Here is a 19,464-nt window from a genome sequence, read left to right as displayed (position 1 = left end):
TTTCAACATCAGAAAAATAGCTTATTCCTAAGAGTATTGTCGAGCTAAAGAGGGGGTTATAGTTACATGAGCAAGGTAATGAGTCCATTTCCTATTGAACATTGTTACCCCTTCATTTGTTTTTCCCCTACCATCCCTTCCCTCCCCACCTCAACTCCTCCCTCCCCACCGCAAAGTTGTAAAGTTCATTTACAACATGGTATCTTGTACATATAAAATTTTAATAATAAAATGCATTAGGTATTTTAACTATCATTAATAATTGTTTCTCTCAGGTGTTTTAAAACACTGATATTTATAGAACTCTACATCTAAAAAATAAATGTAATTTACATTTTTTCCAAGTATGGTATTGTCTTAGGCAAGAAAACCTATCTCAATAAATGTTAAAAGGTCAAAAATCACACAAAGTATGCGTTAGAAAGTAGCAATTTGTGTATGTATATATATAGCATATAATCATGTAATTGCTTAAAATTAATTCTAAAAAAAATTCATTGATTAAATGTAAAAATGACATAAAAACAAAATATTTGAGCAAAATGGCAAATATACAGCACTAGCAAATATATAGCAATTAAAAATATTTGGAATACAAATAAAATACTGCTAAGATGAAAACTCAAAATTAAATACTTAAGGTCCAAGAAAATCTAAAATCAACGACCTAAGGGCCTCAGGCATGCAAGGCAAGTGCTCTACCAATGAGCCAACTTCCCAGCTCTAGAGTGCTTATTTTGCATGCAAGAGGCCCTGGGTTTGATTCCTCAGCACTACATAAGCAGAAAAAGGTGGAAGTGGCACTGTGGCTCAAGTGGTGGAGCGCTAGCCTTGAGCTGAAGGGCTGAGAGACAGCTCCCAGGCCCAGAGTTCAGGCCCCACAACCAAAGGAAAGAAGGAAGGAAGGAAGGAAGGATGGTTAAAAACAAATAAAAAGAAAACAAACTATCAATAGAACTACTAACGAAGTCCAAAGTAAATTCTTTGTACTTATAAGCAAAATCTGACAAACCTCTGACTAGAATAATCAGGAAAAAAAGCCCAAAAAGATTATCAGAAACAAAAAGATTATTAGAAATAAAGGATGGGACATCACTTGTGGATATTAAAAGGTTAATACCACAAATAATTCTATGCTTATAAACTTAATAATCTAGGAGAAATACTCCCATTCCTTGAAAGACAATCTCCCAAAGCTAACACTAATGAAATTGACAACCTGAACTATTGATACTATTCAAAGAAACTGACTCAATAATTAATAACCTTCCAAGGGCCAGGTAGAACTCTTGCGTAGCATGCATGAAGCCCTGGGTTCAATTCCTCAGTACCACATAAACAGAAAAAGCCAAAGTGACACTGTGGCTCAAGTAGTAAAGTACTGTCTTGAGCAAAAGAAACTCAGAGACAGTGCCCAGACCCTGAGTTCAAGCCCCAGGACTGGAAAAGTAATCATAATAACCTTCCAAAACAGAAAACCCAAAAAGTTTACTGGTAAATTCAGAAATTTCTTAGGGAATAAATTATACCAATCCCATACAATCTCTTAAGCAGAAGGAATATTTCTTAATAAATGTTAGAAAGCCCGCATAAACCTAACACTAAAACCTGACATGACATTAAAAGCTACAAACCTGCATCTCTCATAAGCACATATGAGAAAAGTCCTCAAAGTATTATCAAATTACAGACAGGATGAGTAAGAATGATGGAAGGGTTGTTGACTAACCAAGAAGCCTGGAACATGTAAATGACCATGTTAGACTGTAATCCCCATTTGAAGAAAACAATGTATTTTATACCACAAGAAGTAAGGTGAGTATGAAAAATAAATTAATATAATCTATCACATCAACATGATCTTACCAGTAGATGTGGAAAAAGCATTTCAAAAAATATCCAATCCCCCTATTCATGACAAAATTCTCAGTAAACTAAAAATCAATGGGCACTTCCTTAACTTGATTAAAATAAAATTTACAAAAGCATCTACTGTTGATATTATACTTAGTAGTGTGAAGCTGATGGCTCATGCCTATAATCCTTGCTACTCAGTAGGCTGAGATCTGAGAATCAAGCTTCAAAGCCAGTCCAGGCAGGAAAGTCCAGGAGACTCTTATCTCCATCAACAACCAGACAACTGGAAGTGATAGAGCACTAGCCTTGAGCTGAAGAGCTAAGGGACAGAGCACAAGCCCAATGTTCAAGCCCCATGACTGACAACAACAACAACAAAAAAGCTGTACCCATCACGATTCTTTATCAAGATTATACTGAAAGCCTGAACACAATAAAATAAGTATATAAAAAGTATAAATAAAGGGAAGAAATAACTTTTTACTAGCAGATGACAAGACTGAATAGCAAGTCCAAAAGAATAGGCAAAATATTCCTGGAACTAATAAGAAATTGCAGTAAAGTTGCATGATACAAGGTTATTATGTAGAAGTTATTTTCCTGTATACTAGCAATGGAGTGGAATTTGAAATAAAGCACAACACCATTTACATTTGTATTAATAACTTATATGGACAGATAGAACATCTAGAATAGCCAACACACACAAAAAAAATAGAATAGCCAACACATAACCAAGGAAAGAAACAAATTTAGAGGACTGACACTTCAGGACTATAAATCCTCAGTAATCAAGACTTTGTGGTAATGAAGAAACAGAGCAATGGAACAGAATAGAGAACCCTGGAACATCATAGTCAACTGACTTTTAACAAAGGAACCAATAAGATATAGTACTGTAAATTAGACTTCTGGATAAAAGCTGCTATAACAACTGGCAAATAAACAAATCTAGATATAAATCTTACATACTTCACAAAACCTAACTCAAAACGAAAAACATCTTTATTATATATAAAACACAAACCTGTAAGACTCCTACAAGAAGACACAGGAGGGGCTGGGAAGGTGGCTCAGTGGTAGAGTGCTTGCCTCACATGCATGAGGCCCTGGGTCCGACTCCTCAGCACCATATAAGCAGAAAAAGCAGGAAGTGACGCTGTGGCTCAAGTGGTAGAGCACTAGCCTTGAGCTGAAGAGCTCGGGAACAGTGCTCAGGCCGAGAGTTCAGGCCCCAAGACAGACAGACAGACAGACAGACAGACACAGACACACGCGTGCGCGCGCGCGCGCACACACACACACACACACACACACAGAGTTCAGGCCCCACGACCGGACCCAAAAAAAAAAAAAAAAAAAGAATAAGAAGACAAGGTGCAGATTGGGAAATATGTATTTGCAAATGATACATCTGTTATCCACACTACAGCAAGAACTCCCAAGATTCAACAACATGAAAATAGTCTTTAATTGAAAAATAAGAAAAATAGAAATAATTGAAGGGAGGAGTGGAGTTGATGCATTATATTTATAAACTGACACATTTAATGGCAATCAATTTGTAAATACACTTAAATTTAAAACTTATTTAAATATATAGCAAAAAAATTTTAAATGCTCAAAACATATGTCATTGGGGAAATGAAAATTACAATGAAATAAAATATATCAGTGGCCAAAATCCTGAACACTGACAACACCAAATGGTGGCCAGAACATGAAACAATAGGAACTCTCATATATTGTTGATGAGAATGTACGGGAGACAGTTTGACCATTTCCTACAAAACTAAACATACTCTTACCACATGACCCAACAATAACACTTCCTGATATTACCTAAAGGAGTTGGAAATGCTTTTATCCACACAAAAACTTGTTCATGGATATTTATTCATGACTGTCAAAACTTTGAAGAAATCAGGATGACCTTCAATGAACTCTGACACCTTCAGACAATGGGATTAATCAGCATTAAAATAAATGGACAATTAAGTGACAGAAAGATAGCAAGGAACCTTAAATGCATAATTACTAAACAAAAGAACCCAATTCAAATCCACAATTTCAACTACTTGACATTCTAGAAAAGGCAAAACAATGGAAATAGTAACAACTATATAATCAGTGACAAGTTGGGGGGGGAGAATGGGAATCAATAAGTAGAGAATATACAATGTTAGCTCAATGTGAATTCTCTGTATGATACTGCAGTGACAAACCCATAGAGCATATACCACCAATAATTAACACTAATGTAAACTATAAACTGGTGAATATGATACATCGGTGTGGGCTCACTGATGATAACACACACACACACACATGCACGCACTCACACACGCACGCACGCACTCACGCACGCACGCACACACCTTTGGTAGGAATGTTGATAATAGGAAGGCTATGTAAAGAGTAGTCAAGGGGTATTTATGAAATTGATGCTTTCGTCTCAATTTTCTTATGAAACTCAACCTAAAAAAAAAAAAAAAAGCCAGGTGTCAGTGGCTCACACCTGCAATCCTAATTACTCAGGAGGCTGAGATCTAAGAATCATAGTTCAAAGACAACCTGGGCAGAAAAGGCCAACAGACTCTAATCTCCAATTTGCCACAAAAAAGCGGAGCTGTAATTCAAGTGATAGAGTGCTAGCCTGGAGTAAAGAACTCAGGGAAAGCATAGAGGTCCTGAGTTCAAGCCCGAGGACTGGCACATACACACACAAAAAAATGTTTATTTTCACAGATCTCATAAAGAACAGAAAAGAAAGCTATGGAAAATTTTAGGCGAAAATGTTCAAGTATTTGGGTGAAATTAACAAATTTGTAAAAAATACAAGTTACAGCTGGGCACTGGTGACTCACGCCTGTAATCCTAGCTACTAAGGAGGCTGAGTTCTGAGGATCATAGTTCAAAGTCAGCCTGGGCAGGTAAGTCCATGAGACTCTTATCTCCAAATAACCACCAGAAAACTGGAAGTAGCACTGTGGCTCAAGTAGAGTGCTTGCCTAGAGCTGAAGAGCTCAGCGACAGCACCCAGATCCAGAGTTCAAGCCCCATGACCAACCAAAAAAAAAAAAGAATACAAGTTACTAAATGAGACATAAAAAAAAAAAAACAAAATCTAGCCGGGCGCTGGTGGCTCACGCCTGTAATCCTAGCTACTCAGGAGGCTGAGATCTGAGGATCGCGGTTCAAAGCCAGCCCAGGCAGGAGAGACTGTGAGACTCCTATCTCCAATAAACCACCAGAAAACCGGAAGTGGCGCTGTAGCTCAAGTGGTAGAGCGCTCGCCTTGAGCTGAAGAGCTGAGGGACAGCGCCTAGGCCGAGTTCAAACCCCATGACCAACCAAAAAAAAAAAAAAAATCTAAATATCTCATTGTCTATCAGAGGGATTGAATTTGTCACTTCTCCAAAACAAAAATTCCAGTACTAAATGGCGCCCCTGTAAATTCCATCAAATATTAAAGAATACCAGACTCTATGTAATTTTTTAATGTTTTGAATTTTATTAATATTAACACAATTAATATTAGTATTTGTTTTTATTATTTTTATTATGATGATAAAGAGTACATATCTTTTTGGACAATGTCTCCCCTGCCCTCACTTTCCCCCAGTATTTCCCTCTGGTCTCCACCCACATAGTGTTTAGTGACTACCACTGTTGCATTTGCTCACCCTTTGCCTCTCCATTTCTATGTTCCTTACTCTCCTAAAGACAGAAAAATGAACAGGACAGAGGGCTGGGGGCTTAGCCCAGCGGAAGGGCACCTGCCCGGTGCGCGCAAGGCCCTAGGTTCGGTCCTCAGCCCTGGAAGAAGAAAAAAAAAAGAAAGAAAGAAACATCTGGAGCTTTAGAAAAATGAACAGGACAAAAAGAAAAGAAAACAAGAACAACAAGGAAAAAAAACCTCTTGCTTCCATTTCCTGGAGTTAATTTTGACAAGCCATATAAATTTTTTTAAACACAGAAGAAACTACTCCCAATTCATTTTATGAAATGAGAGTAACCACAATACCAAAATCTGACAAAGGCACCCAACAGATCACCTATATGCCAAATAATCATGGTCCAGTGTGTAACTGCAACCTTACCTTCCAGAATAACAGGTATGCAAGCTCCACTCAAACAATTCTTGCTGCTGAAAAGGAGCCCCAAACTCCATAGTTTAAAGTACACGGGGGTTCTTGCAGTGTCTTCTGTTTGAAATGTTTCCCTTCTGAGACCCAAGGTCTCTTAACCTCTATTTCTCAGGGAAGTATAAATTTCCCAAGTGTATCACTGCGATGCTAATGGAGCCATTCCTACTGACTACTGATGTGTTCTCAGTGGGAGCGCTGAAGGATGACATGCCATCCTGAAGGGTATCAAGTCAGTCTCTAAGATATCATCAGTTCTTCCACTGCACAATATTTCAATGACTAAAAGGTCAGTAGCTTCCAGCTGGAGTGATATATATTGAAACAAAGGATCTCAGGGGTTCTCCTTTACTATGAAATGATCTCTAGACTGAAATGATCCTTGTGCTGAGGGATTAAACTTTTTTTTTTTTTTTTTGCCAGTCCTAGGGCTGGAACTCAGGGCCTGGGCACTATCCCTGAGATTCTTTTGCTCAAAGCTAGCAACACGCTACCACTTGAGCCACAGCACTACTTCCTGCTTTTTCTGTGTATGTGGTACTGAGGAATCAAACTCAGGGCTCCATGTATGTTAGGCAAGCACTCTACCATTAAGCCACATTCAAAGCCTTGACTAGATATTTTTTAAATACTCAGCTAGGTGGTACTGGCTCTGCAAGCTGGAAAGGCTTGCAGAATATATGGAAAGTCCAGTCCAAATGAATCACAGCTCTTTCCAAAGTATAGGAATTGGTTTCTTTCTTTAATGGATAATAGTTCTCTGGTGCTATCAGGGTGGACACTGAGCAGCAGCAGCAACAACAGTTGTTAGATCAACACCTACGAAAGGAAGCTCTCTACTGAATACAGTGATATCCTCCACAGTAACTTTTTCATGCATCTGTATCCCCTTCTCCCCCCCAAAAAAATTTTCCAAACAGTACTAATTAAACCAAACAAAAACAAGAATTTGTGTGTTAAAAACTTTAGTAGCCTTTTGAAGAAAAACACATTTTTAAATGTATTTACTCATCCTTAAATGGCATTTAAGGAAGTGACTCAAGTGATAAAGCACTAGCCTTGAGCACAATGAAGCTCAGGCCTTGAGTTCAAGCTCTAAGATCAGGGGTTTAAAAAAAAAAGGGGGGAGCATTTAATAATTAGGTGTGCACCTTTTGAATTTAAAAATTCTGAAGCCTGGAATTAGATTGAACATACTACCCTACTTTGCTGACCCACTGGGTAATGCTTGATTTGTATCACAGCAACTAATAAAAAGGCCAAATTTGCAAAAACATGACCACATCAAAAGGAATGTAGTTATCATCTAATGTCAACACCATGAACTATCTCAGACTAGTAAGCTTATGAAAGCCACTGCTGTTTCTTTTGAAAATGTGAAATATCACATGGTATTCCTGGGTGGCTAGTGTGCTACTCTAGAATACACTTTAGTACAGTTTAGAAACTGCAAATATGCAGCAAGCATAAGTGTGTGTGTGTGTGTGTGTGTGTGTGTGTGTGTGTGTGAGAGTGAGTGAGTGTGTGTGTCCCTTCTACCTTTAGCAGTTTCAGTACCTCCCAGCACGTTGTGATGTAACTCTAGTTCTTGGTTTGGTATAGTCAGAAGAGAAGAATGGGGCAGATGACAGTAGGAAGGGCAGCATAGACTTCTGCACATCTTCAAGCAAGCATCCTCTAGCCAGAAGAAATAAGCCACTTTTGTAGGCAGAAAATTCAGGGAAAATTAGGTTTCAAGACTGTCATAATATCAGTTCAGATGATCCACTCTAAAAGTTCAGGCTCCTGTTCTTCCCGACGAGAACACTGGCATAGTAAACCGGCTGTAAATTCAAACTATCCTGGTCCTTTGCTGTTTTTTAAATTTAGTCTTGGCCTAATCATTTTTTTTTGTTTCTTCCTGTTGCAACTGTTCCTTTACAAGCTGCTAAAAAACATTTCCTTTTATATTTTGTTCCCAATTATCCTCACCATTTCATCATCTTTCTCCAATTTATCAATGTCACTTACCACTAGCTACCTCATTATATTTTCCTTATAATTTATCACTTCCTTGAAGCTCTCAAAATCCCACAATATAGCCAGGTGCCAGTGGCGCAGACCTGTAATCCTAAATACACAAGAGGCTGAGATCTGAGGACTGCAATTCAAAGCTAACTGGGGGGGAAAGTTCTTTAGACTCTGATCTCCAATTAACCACCAGAAAGCCAGAAGTAGCACTGTGGCTCAAAGTGGTAGAGCATTAGCCTTGAGCAAAAGTGCTCAGGGACGACATTCAGGCCCTGAGTTCAACCCCCAGGACCAGAAAAAAAAAAAGAAAGCCACAATATTGTAATCATTAGTACATTCCTTTCCACAGAAACTATATTCCACCTGTGTCCTCATAACAGCTTTAACACCGGCACAGTTGTGCTGCATGCCAAGGGTTACCAGCAGCAGGGTTCCACCTTTGCTATGAGAAAAAGGTTCTTGCCAGCCAGCAATTATAAGCCAGCTCCAAGTCTCATTCTGAAATCTACTTTCTATTACCATTCCTAGCACCAACTACCCTTAGTAGGGATTCCCAGGAAAGACTCTAAAATACACAAGTGCAAACCAGAAATTCATTATGGAATTGACAAGTAAGGAACACTTAGTTGATATTGCATCAACAACTGCAGGAAAGCCAAGGAAGCAGGATTGAACAAAGTTGCTGAACTGCAGTGCAGTCACAGGAAGGCTTCAGCCAGTCCCCTGAGGCATTTGGGCTTGGGACGGACCTTCAAAGTTGCTGTATCTTATAAACCTACATAAAACAGAAAATGGATGCAGGCTGTCCAGCACTAGAACAAGCATGCCTTTGAAAGAGGCTCTTTTTGATTCAAGGACTCAGCTATCTTTTTTTTTTTTTTTTTGGTCCAGTCGTGGGGCCTGAACTCTGGGCCTTGGCACTGTCCTTCAGATCTTCAGCTCAAGGCTACTGCTCTACCACTTGAGCCATAGCGCCACTTCCGGCTTTTTTTTCTTTTTGCTTATGTGGTGCTGAGGAATCGAACCCAGGGTCTCAGGCATGCAAGGCAAGCACTCTACCACTGAGCCACCTTCCCAGCCCTCAGCTATCTTTCTTATAGAATACTAAGGATACTAGTATACTAATATTTCTAAAAGTAGAGTAGCATGTGTGAAGATGGGAGAAATGGGGATATGGATGGTTAACCACAGCACTCACCATTGGACTATGAAGTCAATTCAGTTACTGAGGAGAGAAAACATTACTACTCCAATTTCTTAGGAGAAACTATAGTTATCGTCAGTTGAAAAGGGAAAAAGCTTTTTTGCAAAATAAGCAGCTAGTAAATACAGAAGAAATTATAAGGAAATAAATCATTTTGAAATCTCTAATGAAATTGCTGATTTACATAAGGATTATCAAAGAACAATAAAACCATTTGATGAAAGATGTTCACAGTGTCCAAGCCATACTCCTTCCTTAGTTGCTTGTTACTAAAGGAAAAAGCATACGTTTACCATACTACCCAAATAATCAGACTGGCCACCCCTAATGGGAGGCAACATGCACTCCTCAGCATTGTGTACAAAAAATAATAATGCTATATAAGCTATATAGCATATATATGTATTATATGTATATACATGTATATATATATATACATATATATACATGTGTGTGCATATATATATGCCTAAAAAAAAAAACCTCAAAAAAAAATCTAGTAAGTATTAAGGCTTCACTTCCACTTACTGGAAATACAGGACAAACAATATCTCCAGCCTAGCTCTAAAAGTAGCTAGATTTATATGACATTATAGAAAAGGTAAAGTATCTGTGAAAAACAGTGGTAAATAGGCATTAGGAATAGAAGGGCCTAAAGAAACTAAAGAAAACTAAAGACAAACTAAAGAAAATTAAGAATGATGAAAACATTCCTCTATATTTGCCTGTAGTGATAGTTCCAAGAGTCTTCAAATACACATATAGAGAGCCAACTATATTGTATACAAATTAAATCTCAACCTAACCCCTTCCCCTACACCTGCATGCTTAACCAGTTTTTGAAAAAAAAGTGAGACTATGCTGATGACTTTAAAGACAAAGATTTCAAAATGTTGAAGTATTTTTAAATTAACATTTTTATTTTAAGAAGCAAAACAAAATTTTTCACTTCTTTTGGGCTGGGAGATAAATTTATTTCACATTTCTAATTGTCACTATCCTAACATAGCAAATTTTGCCTTTACATAGAATCATTCATTATATAGAATTCTACAGATATAACAGCGCTATCCTTAAGCTGAAGAGCTGAGGGACAGCACCCAGGCCCAGAGTTCAGGCCCCACAACCGAACCCAAAAAAAAAAAGAAAAAGAAAATTACTACCTATCCACAAACATGTACACACAAGTTCAATACCACATCATTTCCTAATCCACTCCTATAAGAGTTGTCTCTTTCTGGCTCAAAACCATTTGGGTTGATCAATATTGTCTGATTAAAATCTGATTCTTATTTGCTCTTCAGGATACCCTCCCTTTGGTCTAAGACTCTGTATCTACAATGAATTCCTACTCCTTTCCTTCATGACACTTGCATTCTAGTACTAAGAGAAATCTCACCATTACTTACAAGCAAACTATAATTTCTTACATTTGCTCATACACTTGAGTAGGATGAGTGCCATCTCTGTCACAGTAGGTTATGCTTTCTTAGCCACTCAACACTTTCAGAAATATCTACCTTCATATGACCCCCTAGAGAGACAATACAGTCAAGTCTAGGTGTTGCAACTTACAAATGTTTGTTTTTTTTTCTTTTTTTGTTGGTTGCCAGGCTTGAACACAGGGCCTGGGTATTGTCCCTGAGCCCCTATGTGCTCAAGGCTAGTGCTCTACCACTTGAGCCACAGAGTCTCAAGGGGACTTTTATGACCAAGCTGGCTTCAAACCAGATCCTCAGATCTCAGCCTCCTGACTAGCTAGGATTACAGGTGTTAGCCACTACTGACACCCTGCTGCAATTGACAAACCTCTATAGGATGAAAGTAAGTCCTGATTAATAGCTCCTAAACATTTGCAAGAACAGTTGACTAAATTCCTTTTATTTTTATTTTTTTTGCCAGTCCTGGGACTTGAACTTAGGGCCTGGGCATTGTCCCTGAGCTTCTTTTTGCTCAAGGCTGGCACTCTACCACTTGAGCCACAGTGTCACTTTTGGCCTTTTCTGTTTATGTGGTACTGAGGAATGGAACCCAGGACTTGCTGTGTGGTAGGCAAGCACTCTACCACTAAGCCACATTCCCAGGCCCTTCTTACAACAGAAATTCTATGCACCTGTAAGATGGGCTCAAATATTATTTCTGACAAGAAAGAAAGAAAGAAAGAAAGAAAGAAAGAAAGAAAGAAAGAAAGAAAGAAAGAAAGAAAGAAAGAAAGAAAGAAAGAGAAAGAAAGACAGATGGACAGAGAAGGGGGGAAAGGAAGAAGAAAGGAAGGTGGTAAGGAAGAAGGGAGGGAGGGAGGGAGGAAAGAAGGAAGCAAGGAGGGGAGGAAGGAAGGAGGGAAGGAAGGAGGGAAAGGGAAGGAAGGAAAGAAGGAAGGAAGGAGGGAAGGAAGGAGGGAGGGAGGGAAGGAAGGAGAGAGGGAAGAGAGAGAAGGGAGGGAAGGGAGAGAAGGGAGGGAAGGAAGGGGTAGGGAAACAGAAAAAGAAAGAAAGGAAGCAGAAAGGAAGAAAGAAAGGAAGAAAGAAAGAAAGGAACAAAGAAAGAGGAAGAAAGAGAAAGAAAGGAAGGAGGAAGGAAGCGAGGGAGGAAGGGAGGGAAAGCAAGCAGCTAAAGGAACTAAGTAAATTTAGCTTTGAGAAGAAAAGTAGTTCCTCACTATGGTCACAATCTCATGTATTATTTCCACTAACATTGCTCATATACCACTCACTGTAAGATCCAAAAAGCCCGACTCCTCTTTATCTACCCATTTATCAGTTCCCTCCCGGTATCATTTCCTTTTTTACCAAATAGTCAAACACTATCATCAAATACCTTTCATTTCTATTTTTCTTTCAACTTTAGTCACATATTAACCCTAAATCAATTACAAGTTCTCCTTTCTGAATTGCAAACGTTTTTTTTAAATATCAAGATGACTGGAATATCAATTGTGATTTAATAATAATAATAACTGGCACTTACAGAGCATGTGTGGGAACATGTCCTATGGATACCCAAGAAAAGTTACAAGTAAAGAAACAGCTAAGGGCTGAAATGCTGATTCCCCACACCAAACAAGACACACACACACACACACACACACACACACGCTGATTCCCCACACCAAACAAGACACACACACACACACACACACACACACACACACACACACACACACACACACACACAGAGTTAAAGAAAGAAAGAAGCACCAGGCACTAGTGGTTCATGTCTATATTCTAGCTACTCAGGAGGCTGAAGTCTAGGGATCATGGTTCAAAGCCAGTCCCAGCAGAAAAGTCCTCAAGATTCTAATTCCAATTAACCCACAATAGAGAAACTAAAATTAATTAAATGTTGGACTGAAGGTGTAGCTCAAGTGGTAGAACAACAGCCTTAAGCAAAAGAAGAAAAAAAAAAAAAAGCATGTAAGGCCTGAGTTCATGCCACCGTATGAGCATGAAAAGAAAATAAAGAGAAAGAAATAGACAAAGAAAATCTAACTAAACCAATTTTCTATGTTTTTTAAGAAAAGATTTAAACAATTATAAATATGCTCTCAAGAACCACTGGAGTCACAATGATAAATAAATAAATAAAGAATTGTCTCAGCAAGATGAAATTTACTTCTGCAGAAGGGTGTGCCATCGGCCAAAACTCTGGCAAGCAAGCACACAGAGCTGGCAGTGGGCTCAGGTATTGATTCTAACACAGCAGGCCTTGCCCCCTGCTCAGATTGGTTGGACTCAGGTTCACAAACTATCGATTGGCTAGTTTGAATAGGGTAAAATGTATTTATATTACAGGGATCTTGAGATAAAATTAACAGTAAACTCAAAATATACCCATACCCTCCACTAATTCTTATAGAGTCCAGGGGCATGTCTTAATTCCATCTTGAAAAGAAAAGCAGTTTAAGACAAACCTTTACATTTTATAAATTCTCTCTTATCCCAAGGCAGTTCCTCTTTTCCTTAAGAGTCATGCCGTCAGGCCAAAGCAGGAACTTTTAAGCAAAATACTTTGACAGAAAAGACAGTTTTTTTCACAAAAGATTTCAGTCTGGCTCTAGAACTCTAACATTCAGCCACTGACCGTGGTGCTTCCCAACTATAAGGCCATACCACTATTCACAGGAAGAAGTAACCAAACATTCCTTTCTTATTCAACTACTTCCCCAATGAAAATGGTGCAATTCGGATCAACTCATTCATTTAAAAACATACCTATTCAGTCACTGAATAAATGAAAGTTTTTCTACATTCAACTCTAGTATAGGGATCAAAAAGAGCAAATAGCAAGGCCTTTCCTTCTCTATAGAGAAAAAGGGGGAAAGAACCTACTATTCACTAATATAAATAATACCACGAACTTCACGTAATAAAGCAGTCCATATTACCCTCATTCTACAAATTTAAAAAAAAAAAACAACTAAGAGATAGAAGTTATATAATGTATTCAGGGTTACACAACTAACAAATGATGGAGTCAGGATTTGAAACTAGTCTAGTGTCAAAATTCCAACTCTTAACTTTGTTACGTCTCCATGCTTGAATCCTTCAGTTTCTCAACTCTACATCTACTGATAATTCACTTGTCATTCTTGTTCTTTGAATATAACAAGCTCCCACCTCAATTTCTTAAACGATCTTCTTCTAGATTTGACTCTTCATTTTATCTAAACCTAAATGCCAACTCCCAAAGACACTTTTCCTGAATCTGTCACTTAAAACAGTCTAACTACAAATGCTTGATGATATGAATCTAGTTGTGTTTTCTTCACAATTATCAGTAACTGAAATTACTGGTTGTCTATTTCTCCTACTAGAGTCGAAGTTCAAAGACAGTAGAAACCTTATCTGTTAGGTCTACTGTTATACCTTCAGCACCAACAACAGTGCCAGGCACAGTAGGCATGTGGTATTTACAGAATGAATACCAAAAATGTGCTAGACATATACATTACGTAAAACATAAATAGTTATAGTTCCTACCCTCAAGAAAACCTATCAAGGGGGGAGGTGGGGGGAGTATGGGAAGGGATGGGAAGGGGAAACAAAGAGGAGGCAACAATGCTTGATAAGAAATGTACTCATTATCTTGCCCATGTAATTGTAACTCCTCTGTATGGTATTTTCACAATAAAAATTTTTAAAAACCTATCAATATGTATCTTTACAAATAATTCATCTCTTTGTTTTTAAAGGAAGACCAACACTCCTAACATTTTTTATAACTAACCTCTAGATCAGTCATCTTAAACATCCCTGAAATATCCCATTGATCTCTAACAATTACCCTTTCTAAGTTCTTTATTTTCTTCCTTTCCTATATTTGAATACTTACACCTACCTTTTTTCAAATGGTAACCCCCAAACACACCACACACACACACACACACACACACACCCCTGGTCCTGGTTAACTCAACACCTTCACACACACACACACACACACACACACACACACACCCCTGGTCCTGGTTAACTCAACACCTTCACACACACACACACACACACACACACACACACACACACACACCACACACCCCTGGTCCTGGTTAACTCAACACCTTCACACACACACACACACACACACACACACACACCCCTGGTCCTGGTTAACTCAACACCTTCACACACACACACACACACACACACACACACACACACACCACACACCCCTGGTCCTGGTTAACTCAACACCTTCACACACACACACACACCCCTGGTCCTGGTTAACTCAACACCTTCACACACACACACACACCCCTGGTCCTGGTTAACTCAACACCTTCACACACACACACACACACACACACACACACACACACACCCTGGTTAACTCAACACCTTCACACACACACACACACACACACACACACCCTGGTCCTGGTTCACACACATACACACACACACACACCCTGGTTAACTCAACACCTTCACACACACACACACACACACACACACACACACACACACACACACACACACACACACACACACACACACCCTGGTCCTGGTTAACTCAACACCTTCACTCTTCACACATCCCTCAACTATGAACACTCCCTCAAAAGTTATTTGCAACCTATAAACTTTCTTTAGCACTTACCTATTATTCTGAAATCCTCTCTTCTTCTGGTAAGAAGTGTTACTGTTTCATGGTTCTCTTCTTGGTTTCTAACCTCTTTTTCATTGTTCCTGTTCCTTATACCATGAAACCCGATGCTCCCTATAGCTGAATCCTCTACTGTGGCTGATTTCTGTGTTTATCTACTCTCTAACTCAATTGCTACCCTATACACATATCCACTCAGAGATTCAATGCCAGCTTTTACCATTAACTTGATTTTTTTTTCTTTTTCTTTTTTCTTTTTTTTTTTTTGGTCATGGGGCCTGAACTCTGGGCCTGGGCACTGTCCCTCAGCTCTTCAGCTCAAGGCTAGCGCTCTACCACTTGAGCCATAGCACCAATTCTGGCTTTTTCTGCTTATGTGTTGCTGAGGAATTGAACCCGGGACTTCATACATGCAAGGCAAGCACTCTACCACTGAGCCACCTTCCCAGGCCCAACTTGAATTTTTTTAATAAATGACTAAATTAAAATCAAATTCTCACATAAAGAGCATTTGCAGGCTAAAATTTAGAAAAAAATATTTCATGATCTGTAATAAACAATACTGCTGTGAAGAAGCATTATTAGCAGGCACTATCTTACAAGGTTAGCCTGAATTCCATGAATATTTCTTAAAATAACTGAACTATTCTTTTAGTTTTCATTGACAGTGTGTTCAAAAATCAACCAAAAACTACAAGCCATTCACAAATTTTATGCATGTTATTAACCTCTATTAATTTTGCCTAAAACTGTCAAGAAATTATACAAGTAGTAGAAAGACAAACACAAAATAATGTATAAGCCTGGGGGAGGGGGAACATACAAAGTAATTTCTGGAAGGTGTTGGCATAGATAGAACTATACTGCAGTCATAACATACCTACTTATTAGAGCCAACTCTCAAATATGGTTTTGTGCTATTTTCAAAAATATTAGCAAGAAACATACATGTGACATTTTGGATAGGAAGGCAAAACAATACACTTATATCTATATCATATACATTTATATATGTACATTTATATCTACTTTATGAAAGTACTCCTGGTCCCAAACCTGTAAATAATCCCAGGCATGAGAAGGCCAGTTTACCTGGGGAAAGTGTGAACAAAGCTCTATCTTTTCAACTCTTTTCAATGGCGAACCTACAATACATACTAATAAACTACAACTTCCTGACTTACACAGCACACTGGGAAGATGCAGTAAACTCTGACAAAATTCTACTATGCTTTCCTGGTAAACTGCAAGATACTATGGGAAGGAATGACATCAAGTCCCAATTACCACTGTCAAAGCTGGTGAAACAAGTCAGTCACCATCCTTTAGGGTAGGTGGCAAGTAAAGGCATGGAAAAGAAAACAATGGGCGATCCCTTAGCCATAAAAGGCACCCACATTTTAAGAAAAAGAAAACGAAAGTGATTTAGTATCTGCATCAAGGAAGCTGAGGATGCAGACAGTCTCATTACAACCAAGTCCCAGAGCCACTCCGATGTCTCTGAGCTGATGGCAGTTGAACACTATACTAGCTGTCACACAAGTTCTTCGGGTTTGTTTTTTCTTTTTTCCCCTTTTTCCCTACGCAGCCCCTTCTACTCACACGCCTACGAATAACAGAGAATACAGAACAGAAGATGAAGGGAAATGGCCGAATGGGACATCAGAACACAAGAGCAGCTGCAATCATTTATTCGCGAAATCCCAAAGGCCAGATCAACAAAGTACAGCTCCCACATTCTCTGTCGGACGCTTCACAGCCTACATACATCTCCACCTTTTATTCATCCATACCGTGGACCGTCTACAATTCATCCTACGGATACTGACATTATCCTTAACCTACAGCACTGCCTCCCCCCCAGGTGAATGGCAGGTTTCTTTGAAGGAGGGTAGCGGAGAAGAATGTCATTGTGAGTTTGGGGGTGGAGGGGGGGGAAGGAAGAGTGTGTGCCAATAACACTGCCGCAGACACTGGTAAGAGCCACTTCCCTTCCCTGTCTGGCCAATTCTCTCCTTGTCTTACCCTCGACCCACCGTGCCACCTCCTTCCTCAACAATACACACACGTGTCGTGACCGACCCAGCACCACCATCACCTTTTCTAGCGTCACACGCTACGCCCCCCCCCCGTCTCCCTTCTCTCCCACACCACACACGCGCGCGCACACACACACGCGCGCACACGCACACCGCAGCCACCGCACCCGCCCATCCCCGCCAAGTGCTTCTCCCTCCAGCATCCAGACGGCTCCGTACCCAGGGCACGCTCGCGCAGATGCACGCACACTGGCGCGCGCACACGCGGTGGCACACGCGGTTTGGGGCGCAGGGACAGGGCAGGTCCCCCCTCCCCCGTACACACACACACACACCCAGCCCACCTCCCCTGCCGGAGACTCACCTGGAGGCCGGGTGTCCAGCGCCGCCGCCCCCCTGGTCCCTGTCACTGAGCGCGGCGGTGTAAATCCTCCGGTAGCGGTCGGCCAGGGCTCGGCCTGACAGCAGCAGCTGGTAGTGACCCCGGGAATCCGTGGCGGGCAACCCTAGCCCCAGTCCCGCGGCGGCCACCGAGCCCTCGGGCACCGGCATGAACAGCGCCCCCGGCGCCGGGGAGGAAGAGAAGGTGGCGGCGGCTGGAAAGAATCCGTCCCCGCCGGGCCCCGAGGAGGCGGCGGCGGGGGAGGCAGTCGCCGCGCACATCATCATCCTCGCCGCCGCCGCCGCCGCCGCCGCCGGGTCCCCGCGGGCCGGGCCGGCAGACACGCGCGCGCGCGCTCGCAGCCCTTCTCCAACGACGACGGCTCCGGAGACGGCCTCGGGCTCCCGCAGCGGGGCGACTACAAAGACAGAGACCTCCTTCTCCTCCTCCTTCTTCTTCTCCTCCCCACAGCGCCGCCCTCACCGCTACGGCGGCCGCTCATCTAACCCCGCCACCCGGGGAGTGTGAGGAGGAGGCGGTGCCGGCCGCTGCCGCCGCCACCACCGCTGCCACCGCCAGAGCCACCCGCAATGGGAAGCGGCCGGCCGTAAGGCGCTTGCGCCGCGCTTCGCGCATGCTCAGTAGCTGGAACCCCCCGTTCCCTTCCAACCCCGCCCCTCTCCGCCACCGCTCCCTCCGCCTAGGGGCCTGGGTGTGTGCTGGCTGGGTGGTGCGAATCTGCTGGAAATCCAGGTCTCCTGGTTTTACTAGCAGCTTAAGAAGAGTAAAGCAAGATATTGGGGCGTGGGGGGGGGGGGGGGAAATGCTGCCGGCCTCGGTCTTCAGGTAATGGGGTTCCCTCCAGAGGATCGCCAAAGGAAAAGGGCTGTGCCCTTTAGCTCTACCTTCCCTCCAAATTTGTGGCTTCCAACATTGAATAGTACTGTTTGGTTTGAATTCCACTTGAGTGATTTTGCGTGTGTGTGTGTGTGTGTGTGTGTGTGTGTGTGTGTGTGTGTACTAGGGCTTCAACTCATGGCCTGGCACTCTTCCACTTGAACCATGCCTCCAGTCCAGCCTTTTTTTCTATCACGAGGATTTAAGTCCCTTAAAAATGGGTTTGACAAATAGTCATCAGTACATTATTTTTTCTGGAGAAAGTGAAATTAAACCAGGGTCATTCCCAATTTTTTTTTTTAAAGTTTGTGCTGGTCCTGGGCTTAAACTCAGAATCTAGGTGCTTTTTCTGAGTTTTTTTGTTTTGTTTTTTTGCTCAAGGCTAGGGTCCAACCACTTGAACCACAGCTCCACTTTAGGATTTTTGTAGTCAATTGGAGATAAGATTTTTAAAACCACAATCCTCAGATCTCAGCCACCTGGGTAGCTAGGATGTCAGGCATGAGCCACCATTGATTCCTAATTCTTGTTCTCAACATTTTGACCACAGTTAATGCAATAATGTTTTTCTATTCCTTTGCTGACTTCTCAATCACCTGAATGTACAGTTTTATCTTGACAATCACGTAATGGCTTATCATTTTCTACCTAGACTTGTATCATTAAACATAATACTTGAGTGTGACTGGAAAGTATTAAGTGTAATTAAGACTGTGTAACATCTCCAAATGCCAGATCTAGCAATGACTTTTATCATTGTTATCTATAAAAATGTAACATTTGCTGAATCCTCAAGGTATTTTACTTAGTTAATAAGTGACT

At 40.9% G+C, this 19,464-nt stretch overlaps 1 protein-coding gene across 2 annotated transcripts in view; it reads right to left on the bottom strand.

Moving 5' to 3' along the window:
* The window catches only part of Mycbp2 (MYC binding protein 2), a 234,775-nt gene extending 216,459 nt beyond the window's left edge, over positions 1-18,316 (bottom strand). For both annotated transcript variants that reach the window (XM_042685653.1, XM_042685654.1), the window contains exon 1: positions 17,728-18,316. In XM_042685653.1, the coding sequence (XP_042541587.1) occupies positions 17,728-18,032 (305 nt within the window). In that variant the 5' untranslated portion in view covers positions 18,033-18,316. The remainder of the gene's footprint in view (positions 1-17,727) is intronic.
* Between the last annotated feature and the right edge of the window lie 1,148 nt (positions 18,317-19,464).

Source organism: Dipodomys spectabilis, unplaced genomic scaffold (assembly GCF_019054845.1).
Source record: "Dipodomys spectabilis isolate Male_0828 unplaced genomic scaffold, ASM1905484v1 ptg000095l, whole genome shotgun sequence".
Taxonomy (NCBI): domain Eukaryota; kingdom Metazoa; phylum Chordata; class Mammalia; order Rodentia; family Heteromyidae; genus Dipodomys; species Dipodomys spectabilis.
The sequence above is the reverse complement of the archived record's forward strand: the minus strand, read 5'-3'. Positions and strand labels throughout refer to the sequence as shown.